General features: G+C 41.1%; 1 protein-coding gene across 3 annotated transcripts in view; it reads left to right on the top strand.

Moving 5' to 3' along the window:
- Chrna7 (cholinergic receptor nicotinic alpha 7 subunit) overlaps positions 1–7744 on the top strand; it is a 120946-nt gene extending 113202 nt beyond the window's left edge. For all 3 annotated transcript variants that reach the window (XM_032893475.1, XM_032893477.1, XM_032893476.1), the window contains one exon: positions 4626–7744. In XM_032893475.1, coding sequence (XP_032749366.1) covers positions 4626–5144 — 519 coding nt within the window. In that variant the 3' untranslated portion in view covers positions 5145–7744. The remainder of the gene's footprint in view (positions 1–4625) is intronic.
- Positions 7745–15656: the final 7912 nt, after the last annotated feature.

The raw sequence follows: 15656 nt of genomic DNA, 5'->3' as shown, positions 1-15656 counted from the left end.
CTGATGCATAAATGCCATTCCAGTAGTTCTTAGTCTATATTGTTTAGGGGATGCTATAAGAAAATTATCTGTACATGTTCAAATACATATAAAGGTTTTCTTTTTCCTAAGGTTTACTAGAATTAGCAAAGACAGAAACCAGTGCTGCAACGGACCAAGTTTCTACCCAAACCTGTGATATAAGATAAATAGATCCCAGTAGATAAGAGACAAAACAAAAGGAAATGGATGTGATCTTAGCCTAGGGTACATCATCACCTCCCCATACCTGCAAGTGTCAGACCAGACTATTAGCTTCTGATGTTTACCTGTCATGCTGTCTTAGGATTCAGTATCTGAATCTGGTACACAGAGACATTGACTAGGGCTTAGTCTGAGCCCAGATTTTCCCCACTTTGTTAGAATGTAACCCAAGGTAGAAGGGAGTCGCCCTAACTGCCCACCATTGGTGAGCCCTGCAGATATCTCTTGTCTTTCTGTCTAAAGATAAGAAGAGCCCTCTCCATCCTAAAAGGAACCTGTCTGAAGACCCATTCAATAGCACTCAAGACCAAAAAGAAATCTAGGAATCAACCATGTGTCAAACACAGCATATAGCAAAAGATGCATTTACATCCCCAGTAGAACACAGGGCTTCCAACCTTTTAAATACAGTCATTGTGTAATAGCTTACAGTGGCCTAACTTAGCAAAGGGAACTTTTTATTTTCCAGTGGCCTCGTAAAAGTGCTAGTTCTCCTTTTATTCTACTTGTCTTATATACATAATAAAATCCCACATAAAGTTCATAGCACCAGCTGTAGCATGTGCTCAGCCTCCGTGCTTCTGTCTCAAATGCCGTTGCTGCAGTTCGGGAATCAGTCCTGTTACAGAGCATAGGGACATTCACCTATATTCTCCTCTTTCTTAGCCTCATGATACACTAGGGCAAACTAAGCTAGGTGTGACTTATTTGTCTCTCCGCATATCCATCCAGTTGAAGCAGGTTACACACCACCTGTTTCAAAAGCAAGAGTAAAATCAACATTAGACATAAGGAATTCTGTCCCCTCTTTTACTCCAATCCTCTGTAACCACAAATATTGGTAACCATTTTAATGAATTCCCTATTTTTTTCTTTAGTGTTTATGCTAACACAAAAAATACACTCATACTTATGTCTTTAAGTATTTTGGCTGGTGTGAAGATAAAGGAATAGATACACAGAGACACAAAGCCATTTCCAATGAAACTGGTACCACTTTATTCTCCTAGAATCTTAATTAAGGGCATTTGTCTATCACAAGCCTCTCAGAATAAAAGGTCGTTAAAACCAATTGGCTGCAAGTAAAACATAAGTGACTACGTCTCACTTTATAAAGCATGCGGCATTTTTCACTCATTCTATGTGTCTTTGGAATCTAAACAGTCTCCAGGGAACTCTTATTATGATTTGTTGCTATTATGAAGAAGATACTGCTGGGTGCAATGACATTATGTGACATTTGCACAAGCAACAACAAAACTGTAGGCTAACAGAAGAGGTCATGGGCACGGTTTGATAAGTACTGACAGAATGATTCCATATTTGGAGATGTGCTATTCTTGAAAGCTAGTGATTCAGCCCATGGAATTCAAAACAGACTTGGTAACACAGATCATACTAGTCGCAGATGCATTTCAGATGGCACACAGACCTCCCTGTGGCAGGAGAGGTGCTCAACCCTACTCAACCCTTGTGTGCACAGTTGCCTCTGGATTCGGATTCACATATAATTTGACAGCCTCTTTTGAGATCTAGCACAGGCCTTCTAGGATCTTCTAAAGAAAGTTGTGATAAGAGAATCCAGGGTGTTCTGAAGAGAACCCAGGGTTCCTCTGGTAAATGAGGCTTGTAGCACTCTTGACACCATAATGGGCTGACCTTGATCCAATTTAGTACCTTCTTCAAGCCTCAGTTTATCTGTAAAATGGAGACTTTATTCTCATTTCATGTCTCCGGGATGACTGACTAGATCCAGGCTCCTGAGAAGATAGCTATATGCCTCTGCTTCTTCCTGATCTTGAAAAATCCATACAGCTATGAGCTTCTTTCAGTTCAGTCTGCCACTGGAAGTGCAAGGCTGCCCAGCGGTGAGGAACCTAAGATTGACCTTTCTTGTGCCTCTCACTCTTTTGCTACAGGCCTGATGTTCCAATTTTTGATAAGATGCTATAAAAATGACTGCCAAAGAGTCAAGGACTACAGACATGAACTCCATAACTTGCATCTTCCACAAGTGTATCTAAGTGGTTAAGGAAAAGGTCCACTGATTACACACTGAGACTGTCTTCAAGTATCGTCTTTGTGGAGATCGAGGTTTCAGCTGCCTCAAAACACAAAACCTGTAAACCCACAGAGTCACTTTTCACCCTTTGTGCATCAGACATTGTACATCTATAAAACTCTCTAAGGGCCAGATTGATAAACTAGGATTCCGATACCCAACTACAGCCCTCAGCCTTTTAAAAATAATTTATAAAAGGATGAGGGTTTTGTTCGTTTGTTTTGGGCAACCCTGCACTTATGTGCACACCAGCAGGGGTCACTGTTGTCCGGGAGCTTTCCTGGCCCTGCTGTACTCATAAGGAGTGTGCTAATACCTGCTCCTGTCTTTTCAGCGTATGTTGCGTTAAATAATAAAAAATGGGGCACCGTCCCACAGTATGCCAGGCACCGCGGACCACATGGCACCCCCTTTGCTCTGAAAATCTCTCAATCTGACTCCTTATGTTCCCATGGTGGATCCTAACAGTCAGCGGTCTAGTGGTTGAGATTCTGCGCTCTCACCTCCGTGGACAGCTGAGGGGTTTGATTCCCAGTCAGGGAGCCAACTGGGTGTTATGTTTATTTTGTACTTTGTAAATTACAGAATAGTAATAGCTATGCTCAGCTTACATTTGAGAGAAAAGTTCCTTTTTAACTGGAAGGAAGGGTGAAATGTGGCAAGGACTTTCCCTTAATGAAGAAAGATTCCAGAGGACCAATCACTGGGCGAGGAGTAGGCGGGACTTCCAGGTCACAGGGGCATAAAAGAGGAGGAGAGATGGAACCTGTGGTTTTTTGGACACGGAGAGAATTTGGGGTACAAGATGTAATGAACCGGGTCCCTGGTTAGATGGCGAATCCGCCAGGATCGGCCACCGAAGGATCTAATTTAATATGGCTTACTAATTAGTATGTTAGTAGCTAGTGTCCAGCGATTGAGTTCCCTGTTGATTCTAAACTAAGTTTGTGTGGTGTTTTCCTTCACACTGTGACTCGTCTGAGTTCCAGAGAAAGGTACGGAATTTGAGTGTGTGGGGCTGGCGTGGCAGCGACCCACCATGGGGACATAGCGAGTTGGGTAGAGAGATTTTAGAGCAAAGGGTCAGAGTCTGCAGAGATGAGAACGCCCCTCAGGTGCCATGTGGCCCACTGGTGCCTGTCATAGTGTGGGATGGTGCCCCATTTGTTATTGATTAACGCAAGAGGTGGCAATCCAACATGCTAGGCAAGAAACCACAAGGAATGTAAGATTGTCACCCTGAGAGAGTTTTATTTTCCAAGTGAGAGAACGGTACGGAACACTCCAGTCAGCCATGGACTTTGGATGCGTGGGTTTGGTGTGGTAGCAAATCTCCACCGGAACTTAGCGAATCGGGTGGAGAGTTTTAGGAGCCCCAGGCCAAAGAGTCTGCGGAGATGAGAAGAGCCCACCAGTGCCATTATGGTCGCCGGTGCCCGGCGCATTGTGTGCAGTTTTTTTTTTTTTTTTTTTTTTTTTTTTTTTTTTTTTAGTATCCCCACAACAAGCATAATGTCCCACACATGTTCTTACTTTTCGTCATTAGAGCCTAATGAGTTGGGTTAGAAACACCCAAACTTTCTTCCATATTAATGTCCCATCTGTTTTTCTCACAGGACTCTGAGTCCCAACAGTCCATTTACAAAGGTTTAAACAAGCTGCTTCATGTCTTTGCCTTAAACAACCTGGCACCCATGGAGGACAACATGTCCTTTCAACTCCTGGGAACAGATTAGAGACCATCATCCTCATTTTCTGTCTCCCATTGAGTCTCTTGATAATTTTGGTGCAACATTTAAAACCAACATCGCAAAGATACAAAGTTACTTACAAGAGATGTGGTTATGCGAAGTTAGAACCCTGAAGTTGCTCCAAGCTAGGAATCTTGACATATTGCGGATTCCTTACAGGGGAGCTTACAGTCTGCATGAGAGCCAGTGAATTAGATCCACAGGTCTCTAGAAATAAAAGGAAAGCTTGGGAAAGAAATGGTGTTCCCTCTATACACATCTCCGACATCTTTACCTACCCAGCTGCCTTTTTCTCTCATAAATGGTGCAGTGTGTCTACCCTGAGGGAACTTCAGCTTGTTCCCCGAGTGATAAACCTACATAGGTCATATCCTCAGTTAACATTTGACTCCATTCTTGTCAGGTTTCCTCGCTGATTTGCTCTATAAAGCCACTGAGAAGACAGGGGAGTGTATCTGTTTTCCCTACAATCTGTAAAGCAGATCTTCCACTGTGGGGGCTCACATTTCTGTGGGGGTTCTTCTGATATACAATCTTGAGGTGCTCTTGACATCCCCTTTTCTTTGCAGACCAGAATCATTCTCCTGAACTGGTGTGCATGGTTTCTGCGCATGAAGAGGCCTGGAGAGGACAAGGTGCGGCCAGCATGTCAGCACAAGCCTCGGCGCTGCAGCCTGGCCAGTGTGGAGCTGAATGCCGGTGCTGGGCCACCCACCAGCAATGGCAACCTGCTCTACATTGGCTTCCGAGGCCTGGAGGGCATGCACTGTGCCCCAACTCCAGACTCCGGGGTCGTATGTGGCCGTTTGGCCTGCTCCCCAACACATGATGAGCACCTCATGCACGGTGCACACCCCTCTGATGGGGACCCCGACCTGGCCAAGATCCTGGAGGAGGTCCGCTATATCGCCAACCGCTTCCGCTGCCAAGACGAGAGTGAGGTGATCTGCAGTGAATGGAAGTTTGCAGCCTGCGTGGTGGACCGCTTGTGCCTCATGGCCTTTTCGGTCTTTACCATCATCTGTACCATCGGCATCCTCATGTCAGCTCCAAACTTTGTGGAGGCTGTGTCCAAAGACTTTGCTTAATGTTATCGCGTAGGAAATGCGCAGATAAGAAGAGAATCTGGAGGGTGAGAATTGGGGTCCTAACTCCACAGTGTGATAAATGGAAGAACTCTGAGGTATCCCTGTAGCTGTCAATCTTGAGACTTAGTTTTCTGGTTACTTTAACTAAAAAGATCCCAGCAGCCTTCTGTTTACTCTTCTCTCACTTATCACTGGCATAGCCTTGTACTCAGCAGGGGCACTACGTGGTCGTTTGCCTGCTCTGGACAGCCCTATAGGATAGATCTTAGTGGCTCTTGTAACCCAGTAGAGGCCTGTCCTGTTGGTGCATGGAAGCATGCCCCTTGTCGTGGGCTCACAAGAATTTGCTGTCTGCCTTTGCTATGTGCAGACCCAGGCTGAAACCAATGCAGAGTCGTCCCCACTGGATCCATCTCAACAACTGCCATGAGAAAGGAAGGCAAATACAAATTCAAACTGCAAACTTCTCTGCTAGTTTCTCTGCTAGTTTTTCTGTGACTCAACTTACATTTCTATCTGTTTATCTATCTGTCTGTCTGTCTATCTATCTATCTATCTATCTATCTATTATCTATCTATCTATCTATCATCTATCTATCATTTATCATCTTTGTCTTTTCTAATGACAACTCTATACCAGGGAGAAAGTTGGCCTTCTAAATGATGTTTTAAGCAAGCTAATTCCTGTAGATTTGTCCTGACAATTAAATTAGCACACAGGTTACATCAGTTCAAAACTAGGAGTCACCCTAGCCAAAAGGGTTTTGAGGCTTTGGCCCCTGTAGATCTCAGATGACCCCCAACCTTCATGTTGACATGTCCCGTGTCCTAAGGAGTTTAATGAATTTGTTTGTATAAATCCTGAAGGGAAAATAGAGTTCTGAGTGTTAACTAAGGACTAGCTGAAACTTACCAAAACTGTGTGTGTGTGTGTGTGTGTGTGTGTGTGTGTGTGTGTGTGTTAAAAATAAAAGCATGTTAGTTGCTGTGCATGTCAGACTTCACAAGTCTTAGAAGGTTTTGCATCTGTACTGCTGCTCATCAAGTGCACATACCCTATGGCTTTTTCCCCATGTGGGGCTAGAAAGAATCAGTTTAGTCCCCTCTGGGCTCCTGTGTGACAGGAACTGTGGAGCGATGCTGTGGGTCACTCATCCAGATACAAAGCTAGTACCGTCAGAATTAGGCTTCTGAGGATCTGCTTTCCTATGGCTTCAGATGCAAAGCTCACTCTGTCCTGGAGTCACTGGAGATGGGTGTGAAGTGTTGTTTATGTTTTTTCCTTCTTCTGAGCTAAGGTCCCTCTGGCTGTATAGCTCATACCAGTCTGTTTGCACTTCCCATCTTTATTTGTTAATGAGATGAGAGGCTTTTTTTTTTTACCAAGAAAAACTGTTGGATAGTGTTGTTGAACTTCTTGAGGATTAAAACTATATCAAGCTTCTGAAACTCCCAGAAACTTTAAACTTCTGACTCCAGAAATGGAATCACGAGAGAAGATTAGATTTCTCAGAATAACAAAAGCCAAATACTTACATTTTCCCAACCATTAATTTTTAATTTTACTGTAGAAAGATGAAGGCTTGGTGGTGCTCTGTATGTACATGGGCACGTGCATGTATGCACTGTGTATGTGTGTGTGTGTGTGTGTGTGTGTGTGTGTGTGTGTGTGTGGCTGAAGAGAGGAGATATTGCAGAGTGACATGGATAAATTTGGAGACTGTTGATTTCAGCACCCCCCATCCGGAGCAGGATCATTCCCAGCATGCATCTGTTACATACAGTATCATCAAGTGGTATAAAGTATTCTGCTGGTATTATGCTTTTTGATTAAAGTAACTAGAAACAAATAGATATGTTTTGATACCCAAAGACCAGGCTTTGTGTCTTACTGGTAAAAATTGAACCCTAGCTATTGCTTTGACTATCTGAGTAATTATTGTCGTTATAAACTAATGATAAAGAATAGCTGTGCTCATAGTTAGGTGTGTGCAGTTCAAAACGGTCTCTCCTTGCTCCCATTTCCTCCTAGGACAGTGTTAGAGAGAAAGAACGGAAAGGTGGGAACAGAGAGAGGGAGGAGAACACGGACAGACTTGGTTGTTGCTTTCCTAGAACTCGTGTTTGAAAGGTGCTAGGCACCTAGTCTTTTGTCCTAGAGAGCTTTCCATAATGGTCTAAAGGTCTACCTCATTCCTCTTAATAGCTGCTTAGAGTTCCTCTCCATTGGTGGCTTATGATTTATTGGATCAGCCTTTTAGGGATGAACACATAGCTGCAACATTTCCAAGTTTTATTTTTATACACAAGTCTATAGTTAGCATTTTGGTGCGTACTTTGCCAAAGTTTTTGTGTATAAATTCCAGTTTAGAAATGGAACTACTGGACCTAAGACTATGTGAGACTCTAGATAAATATATCCAGATGGTCCTCCCTGAGCTGGTCAGTGGATATCCCTATCTAAGTTAAAAGGCCAGATTCTCAGCTTACTGCTGTTAAATATGTTCAGATTTAATTTTTCCCTTTCTGATCTTATGGGTAAAAATGATGAGGCAAAAACATTCTGATTTTGGTTCATTTTACTATGAGCAAGGTTGAAGTTTTCATATATATATACATTGGTAATTTCAGTTTTATAATATTTATAACTTTAATACAAATTTCAGTTTTTTTATTCTTTTAACTTTTATTTGTCATTTGGTTTTTTATGGTGTTCATTGATTGTGTGTTTATATTAGAAAGTTTAAAACTCTGTGTTGTTAGTTTATTTATGTTTTACTTTGTGGAACACGGTTGCCATCTAGGTTTGAAGAGGCCTTTCTGTGTTAAAATTACAAATAAATTAGTCATATTTTCTTTCTAAAACTTAACATTTCCACTTGTTTGCCTTTATAATTTTCCATTCTTTAAGACTCATTATAGGAAATGTAGATAAAGGTGTAGTTGCTTATGTCCTAGGGTGGTCACTGATACACAACATATAATAAAGCGTTTCTAAAATGCAGTGAGACTCCACACTATTCAGATTGTCACCTTCTGTGGAAACTATGTTTCTCCAAGTGCTTTTCTGTTCCATTGATTAATCTGTCTCAATGCTGTTGATTTACTAAAGTTTTCTTGGTAGTAGATTCTATTTTCTGACCCCTCCCTCTTATTCTCTGTGCTATGAACTGGGGTCGCAATGGATTCACACAGCAGGTCTTTCTGTTAGGGAGCAGCACAAGTTCAGCTTGTACTCAAATGTAGTATTACGGCAGTCAGTAGGGCTGTTCAGAAAAACTGAACAGTTCTTGCTGTTTATTTCTGGCTCTCCTATCAGTTGGTTACCATTTTCAGTTTACGTTTCTTTTGGTTTTCTAGCCAAGTATATAGGACAGTGGTTGGGTTTTGTATGTTAATGTTAAATAATTCGTCACCACAATTGCATCTGGTTTCCCTTTAACTCATTCTTCCTACTATCTTTCTTCCTTTTCTGTCGAATTGCACTTGAGAACAGTAATTGGCTTGTTTGCATACTTGTCTTGTTCTTAATGTTGATGGATGTTTTAACGATGCACAACTTTACTTGTATGAAGACATGTATTTTCTTCATCGTAATAAAAATTATACATGTATCCTTTCAACCATTACAGTTGTCTGGAAAAATGGAGATGGTATCTTTCTGTCAAAGCCTTCCCAGTATCCATAGAAAGGACCAGAAACTTCAATTTTCCCCAGTAGAAGGTTTCATTAACAGAACACTTAAGGGGTGAGATCATTAATATATTCCTGAGGTGATGTCAACATTGCCTTATGGTTTTTGCTGTCCATAGCTTTTCTCTGTACCATTGCATTCAATCAATTGGATGAAAAATATTCTAAAGTTACATTTTTTACTGAACATATGCAGCATCTCTTCTTGTTGCTATTCCATTGTTGGTGCAATATAGCAAGCACATATCATTTACACTATAAATAACCTACAGATGGTACAATATAAATAAGAGGGTATATGGGGTGGATCCAAACGCCATACCACTTTGTAGAACTTGAGCATTCTCATACTTTTGTATGCATGGGAGTTCCAATCCTAAGGACACTGAGGGATGATTCTAATTGGTTTTAGTCAGCTTTTGCTTAAGTTGGCAAGAACTGCCTAAGAGCTGTCCATGTTTCTGAATTTCTCCCATCAAACATATTAGATCTTCTAGAACTTTTGGTGTCAATTTTAATTGTGTGCATGTGTTTTCTAGACAGGAACTATTTCTGTATCCCAGGCCGGTCTGGAACTCAAAATTCTCCTGCTTCAGCTATCTGTGCTGGACTATAGGTGTGGACCACCATAGCTGGTTTTAGTTGCATATATTATTTAGAAATTAATCACATTAATTTTTGAATAGAGCTTCATAATTTTCAACGAAAGCTTTAGGATTTCTGGTGTGGTTTGTATCTGTAGTGATTTTTTTCACTTTTAATTATGTGTATTATTCTTTCATCTATGCTTAATGATTTGATCACACACACACACACACACACACACACACACACACACACGTATTTGGGCATAGATCCTGAGAAATCACTGTAGCAGCCCATTAGGCTGCTGAGTCCTATGTACCCCTGGACTGACCTAACACTTCATAGTTACAGTAGAAGACAGGTGTTCCAGTTTGCTTTTTATGCTATGATAAACACCATGGTGAAAATCAACTTGGGAAGGAGCGGGTTTGTTTGGTTCGCACTTCCACACCGAGTCCATCAGTGAGAGAGGTTGGTACAAGAACTCAAGGAGGCTTTGGAGCAGACTCTATGGAGGAATGCTGCTTAATGGCTTGCTGTCATATTTTGCTCCGTCTGCTTCTTCCCAACCCTCCCCGTAAAAGCTTCTCTGTCTAATATGTGATAACTCTGGCTATCCTGGAACATCCAGGGGCTATGTTGACTAGACTGGCTTCAAACACACTGAGATCTGCCCGCCATCTGTCTGTCAAATGCTGGGATTAAAGGAGTGCATCTCTGCACTCTCAGAGTCTGAACCACCAACTAAAGAGCGTACATGGGGCTGGACCTAAGTTTAGGTTTTTGCTGGTCACAAATCTGTAGCTAATTTGTCTGCTGTTTTTGTTTTGAACATCTTAATTCTTTTCTTTCAAAAACACTTAGATATGTTTACATTGTGGTAAAATAATATGTAACTTTAAATAACCATCGTAACCACTTCTGTGTGCACTGTTCAGTGGTGTGGCTCACTCAGGTCATGTGCAGCCATCATGACCCTCTCGTCCCTTCACTTCATCTTCCAAGGCTGAAACTTCTCACTCGTCATACTAGGTCCCATCTCATCTGCCTCATTTCCTGCAAACCACAAGTCTGCCTCCTATCTCCATGAACTTAGCTTTATCATGAACCTCATGTGAATGTACTCGTGTAGTCTGTCTCCTGGGTACCTGCAGCTTTTATATACATGTTGTCTTGGGACTTATTCATGTCACCGCTTCTTTGGGACTTCGTGGTGAGCTTCTTTTTTTTTATTTGTGTCTTTCTTTTTTTTTTTAATTTTTTTATTATTATTAACTTGAGTATTTCTTATATACATTTGAATGTTATTCCCTTTCCGGTTTCGGGCAAACATCCTCCCCTCCCTTCCTTATGGGTGTTCCCCCCCCTCCCCCCATTGCTGCCCTCTCCCCAACAGTCTAGTTCACTAGGGGTTCAGTCTTAGCAGGACCCAGGGCTTCCCCTTCCACTGGTGCTCTTACTAGGATATTCATTGCAACCCACGAGGTCAGAGTCCAGGGTCAGTCCATGTATAGTCTTTGGGTAGTGGCTTAGTCCCTGGAAAACTCTGGTTGGTTGGCATTGCTGTACATATGGGGTCTCGAGCCAATTCAAGCTCTTCCAGTTCTTTCTCTGATTCCATCAACAGGGGTCCTGTTCTCAGTTCAGTGGTTTCCTGCTGGCATACGCCTCTGTATTTGCTGTATTCTGGCTGTGTCTCTCATGAGCGATCTGCATTCACATTTTGATCATCCGTCTTGAGTTTCATTTGTTCTAGGCATCTAGGGTAATTCAAGCATTTGGGCTAATAGCCACTTATCAATGAGGACATACCATGTATGTCTTTCTGTGATTGGGTTAGCTCACTCAGGATGATATTTTCCAGTTCCAACCATTTGCCTACGAATTTCACAAAGTCATTGTTTTGATAGCTGAGTAATATTCCATTGTGTAGATGTACCACATTTTCTGTATCCATTCCTCTGTTGAAGGGCATCTGGGTTCTTTCCAGCTTCTGGCTATTATAAATAAGGCTGCGATGAACATAGTGGAGCACGTGTCTTTTTTATATGTTGGGGCATCTTTTGGGTATATGCCCAGGAGAGGTATAGCTGGATCCTCAGGCAGTTCAATGTCCAATTTTCTGAGGAACCTCCAGACTGATTTCCAGAATGGTTGTAGCAGTCTGCAACCCCACCAACAATGGAGGAGTGTTCCCCTTTCTCCACATCCTCGCCAGCATTTGCTGTCACCTGAGTTTTGATCTTAGCCATTCTCACTGGTGTGAGGTGAAATCTCAGGGTTGTTTTGATTTGCATTTCCTTATGACTAACGATGTTGAACATTTCTTTGGGTGTTTTCTCAGCCATTCGGCATTCCTCAGCTGTGAATTCTCTGTTTAGCTCTGAACCCCATTTTTTAATAGGGTTATTTGCCTCCCTGCTGTCTAACTTTTTCAGTTCTTTGTATATTTTGGATATAAGCCCTCTATCTGTTGTAGGATTGGTAAAGATCTTTTCCCAATCTGTTGGTTGCCGTTTTGTCCTAACCACAGTGTCCTTTGCCTTACAGAAGCTTTGCAGTTTTATGAGATCCCATTTGTCGATTCTTGATCTTAGAGCATAAGCCATGGGTGTTTTGTTCAGAAATTTTTCCAGTGCCCATGTGTTCCAAATGCTTCCCTAGTTTTTTCTTCTATTAGTTTGAGTGTATCTGGTTTGATGTGGAGGTCCTTGATCCACTTGGACTTAAGCTTTGTACAGGGTGATAAGCATGGATCGATCTGCATTCTTCTACATGTTGACCTCCAGTTGAACCAGCACCATTTGCTGAAAATGCTATCTTTTTCCATTGGATGGTTTTGGCTCCTTTGTCAAAAATCAGTGCCCATAGGGTGTGTGGGTTCATTTCTGGGTCTTCAATTCTGTTCCATTGGTCTATCTGTCTGTCTCTGTACCAATACCATGCAGTTTTATCACTATTGCTCTATAATACTGCTTGAGATCTGGGATAGTGATTCCCCCTGAAGTCCTTTTATTGTTGAGGATAGTTTTAGCTATCCTGGGTTTTTTGTTATTCCAGATGAATTTGCAAATTGTTCTGTCTAACTCTTTGAAGAATTGGATTGGTATTTTGATGGGGATTGCATTGAATCTGTAGATCGCTTTTGGTAGAATGGCCATTTTTACTATATTAATCCTGCCAATCCATGAGCATGGGAGATCTTTCCATCTTCTGAGATCTTCTTCAATTTCTTTCTTCAGAGTCTTGAAGTTCTTATTGTACAGATCTTTCCCTTGCTTGGTTAAAGTCACCCCGAGGTACTTTATATTATTTGGGTCTATTATGAAGGGTGTCATTTCCCTAATTTCTTTCTCGGCCTGTTTCTCTTTTGTGTAGAGGAAGGCTACTGATTTATTTGAGTTAATTTTATACCCAGCCACTTTGCTGAAGTTGTTTATCAGCTTTAGTAGTTCTCTGGTGGAATTTTTGGGATCACTTAAATATACTATCATATCATCTGCAAATAGTGATATTTTGACTTCTTCTTTTTCGATCTGTATCCCCTTGACCTCCTTTTTGTTGTCTTATTGCTCTGGCTAGAACTTCAAGAACTATATTGAATAAGTAGGGAGAGAGTGGGCAGCCTTGTCTAGTCCCTGATTTTAGTGGGATTGCTTCAAGTTTCTCTCCATTTAGTTTAATGTTAGCAACTGGTTTGCTGTATATGGCTTTTACTATGTTTAGGTATGGGCCTTGAATTCCTATTCTTTCCAGGACTTTTATCATGAAGGGTGTTGAATTTTGTCAAATGCTTTCTCAGCATCTAATGAAATGATCATGTGGTTTTGTTCTTTCAGTTTGTTTATATAATGGATCACGTTGATGGTTTTTCAGATATTGAACCATCCCTGCATGCCTGGGATGAAGCCTACTTGATCATGGTGGATGATTGTTTTGATGTGCTCTTGGATTAGGTTTGCCAGAATTTTATTGAGTATTTTTGTCGATATTCATAAGGGAAATTGGTCTGAAGTTCTCTTTCTTTGTTGGGTCTTTTGTGTGGTTTAGGTATAAGAGTAATTGTGGCTTCATAGAAGGAATTGGTAGTGCTCCATCTGTTTCAATTTTGTGGAATAGTTTGGATAATATTGGTAATGAGGTCTTCTATGAAGGTCTGTTAGAATTCTGCACTAAACCCATCTGGACCTGGGCTCTTTTTGGTTGGGAGACCTTTAATGACTTCTTCTATTTCCTTAGGAGTTATGGGGTTGTTTAACTGGTTTATCTGTTCCTGATTAAACTTCGGTACCTGGTATCTGTCTAGGAAATTGTCCATTTCCTGCAGATTGTCAAGTTTTGTTGAATATAGGCTTTTATAGTAAGATCTGATGATTTTTTGAATTTCCTCTGAATCTGTAGTTATGTCTCCCTTTTCATTTCTGATTTTGTTAATTTGGACACACTCTCTGTGTCCTCTCGTTAGTCTGGCCAAGGGTTTATCTATCTTGTTGATTTTCTCAAAGAACCAACTTTTGGTTCTGTTGATTCTTTCTATGGTCCTTTTTTTTTCTACTTGGTTGATTTCGGCTCTGAGTTTGATTATTTCCTGCCTTCTACTCCTCCTGGGTGTATTTGCTTCTTTTTGTTCTAGAGCTTTTAGGTGTGCTGTCAAGCTGCTGACATATGCTTTTTCCTGTTTCCTTCTGCAGGCACTCAGCGCTATGAGTTTTCCTCTTAGCGCAGCTTTCATTGTGTCCCATAAGTTTGGGTATGTTGTATCTTCATTTTCATTAAATTCTAAAAAGTCTTTAATTTCTTTCTTTATTTCTTCCTTGACCAGGTTATCATTGAGTAGAGCATTGTTCAATTTCCACGTATATGTGGGCATTCTTCCCTTATTGTTATTGAAGACCAGTTTTAGGCCGTGGTGGTCCGATAGCACGCATGGGATTATTTCTATCTTTCTGTACCTGTTGAGGCCCGTTTTTTGACCAATTATATGGTCAATTTTGGAGAAAGTACCATGAGGAGCTGAGAAGAACGTATATCCTTTTGCTTTAGGGTAGAACGTTCTATAAATATCCGTTAAGTCCATTTGGCTCATGACTTCTCTTAGTCTGTCTACGTCTCTGTTTAATTTCTGTTTCCATGATCTGTCCATTGATGAGAGTGGGGTGTTGAAATCTCCTACTATTATTGTGTGAGGTACAATGTGTGTTTTGAGCTTTAGTAAGGTTTCTTTTCCGTATGTAGGTGCCCTTGTATTTGGGGCATAGATATTTAGGATTGAGAGTTCATCTTGGTGGATTTTTCCTTTGATGAATATGAAGTGTCCTTCCTTATCTTTTTTGATGACTTTTAGTTGAAAATTGATTTTATCTGATATTAGAATGGCTACTCCAGCTTGCTTCTTCTGACCATTTGCTTGGAAAGTCGTTTTCCAGCCTTTCCTCTGAGGTAGTGTCTGTCTTTGTCTCTGAGGTGTGTTTCCTGTAGGCAGCAGAATGCAGGGTCCTCGTTCATATCCAGTTTGTTAATCTATGTCTTTTTATTGGGAGTTGAGGCCATTGATGTTGAGAGATATTAAGGAATAGTGATTATTGCTTCGGTTGTATTCATATTTGGATGTGAGGTTATGTTTGTGTGCTTTTCTTCTCTTTGTTTTGTTGCCAAGACGATTAGTTTCTTGCTTCTTCTAGGGTATAGCTTGCCTCCTTATGTTGGGCTTTACCATTTATTATCCTTTGTAGTGCTGGATTTGTAGAAAGATATTGTGTAAATTTGGTTTTGTCATGGAATATCTTGGTTTCTCCATCTATGTTAATTGAGAGTTTTGCAGGATACAGTAACCTGGGCTGGCATTTGTGTTCTCTTAGGGTCTGTATGACATCAGTCCAGGATCTTCTGGCCTTCATAGTTTCTGGCGAAAAAGTCTGGTGTGATTCTGATAGGTCTGCCTTTATATGTTACTTGACCTTTTTCCCTTACTGCTTTTAATATTCTTTTTCTTTATTTTGTGCGTTTGGTGTTTTGACTATTATGTGACGGAGGTGTTTCTTTTCTGGTCCAATCTATTTGGAGTTCTGTAGGCTTCTTGTATGCCTATGGGTATCTCTTTTTTAGGTTGGGAAGTTTTCTTCTATGATTTTGTTGAAGATATTTACTGGTCCTTTGAGCTGGGAGTCTTCACTCTCTTCTATACCTATTATCCTTAGGTTTGATCTTCTCATTGAGTCCTGGATTTCCTGTATG

This window comes from Rattus rattus, chromosome 2, assembly GCF_011064425.1.
Source record: "Rattus rattus isolate New Zealand chromosome 2, Rrattus_CSIRO_v1, whole genome shotgun sequence".
Classification (NCBI taxonomy): Eukaryota; Metazoa; Chordata; class Mammalia; order Rodentia; family Muridae; genus Rattus; species Rattus rattus.
The sequence above is the reverse complement of the archived record's forward strand: the minus strand, read 5'-3'. Positions and strand labels throughout refer to the sequence as shown.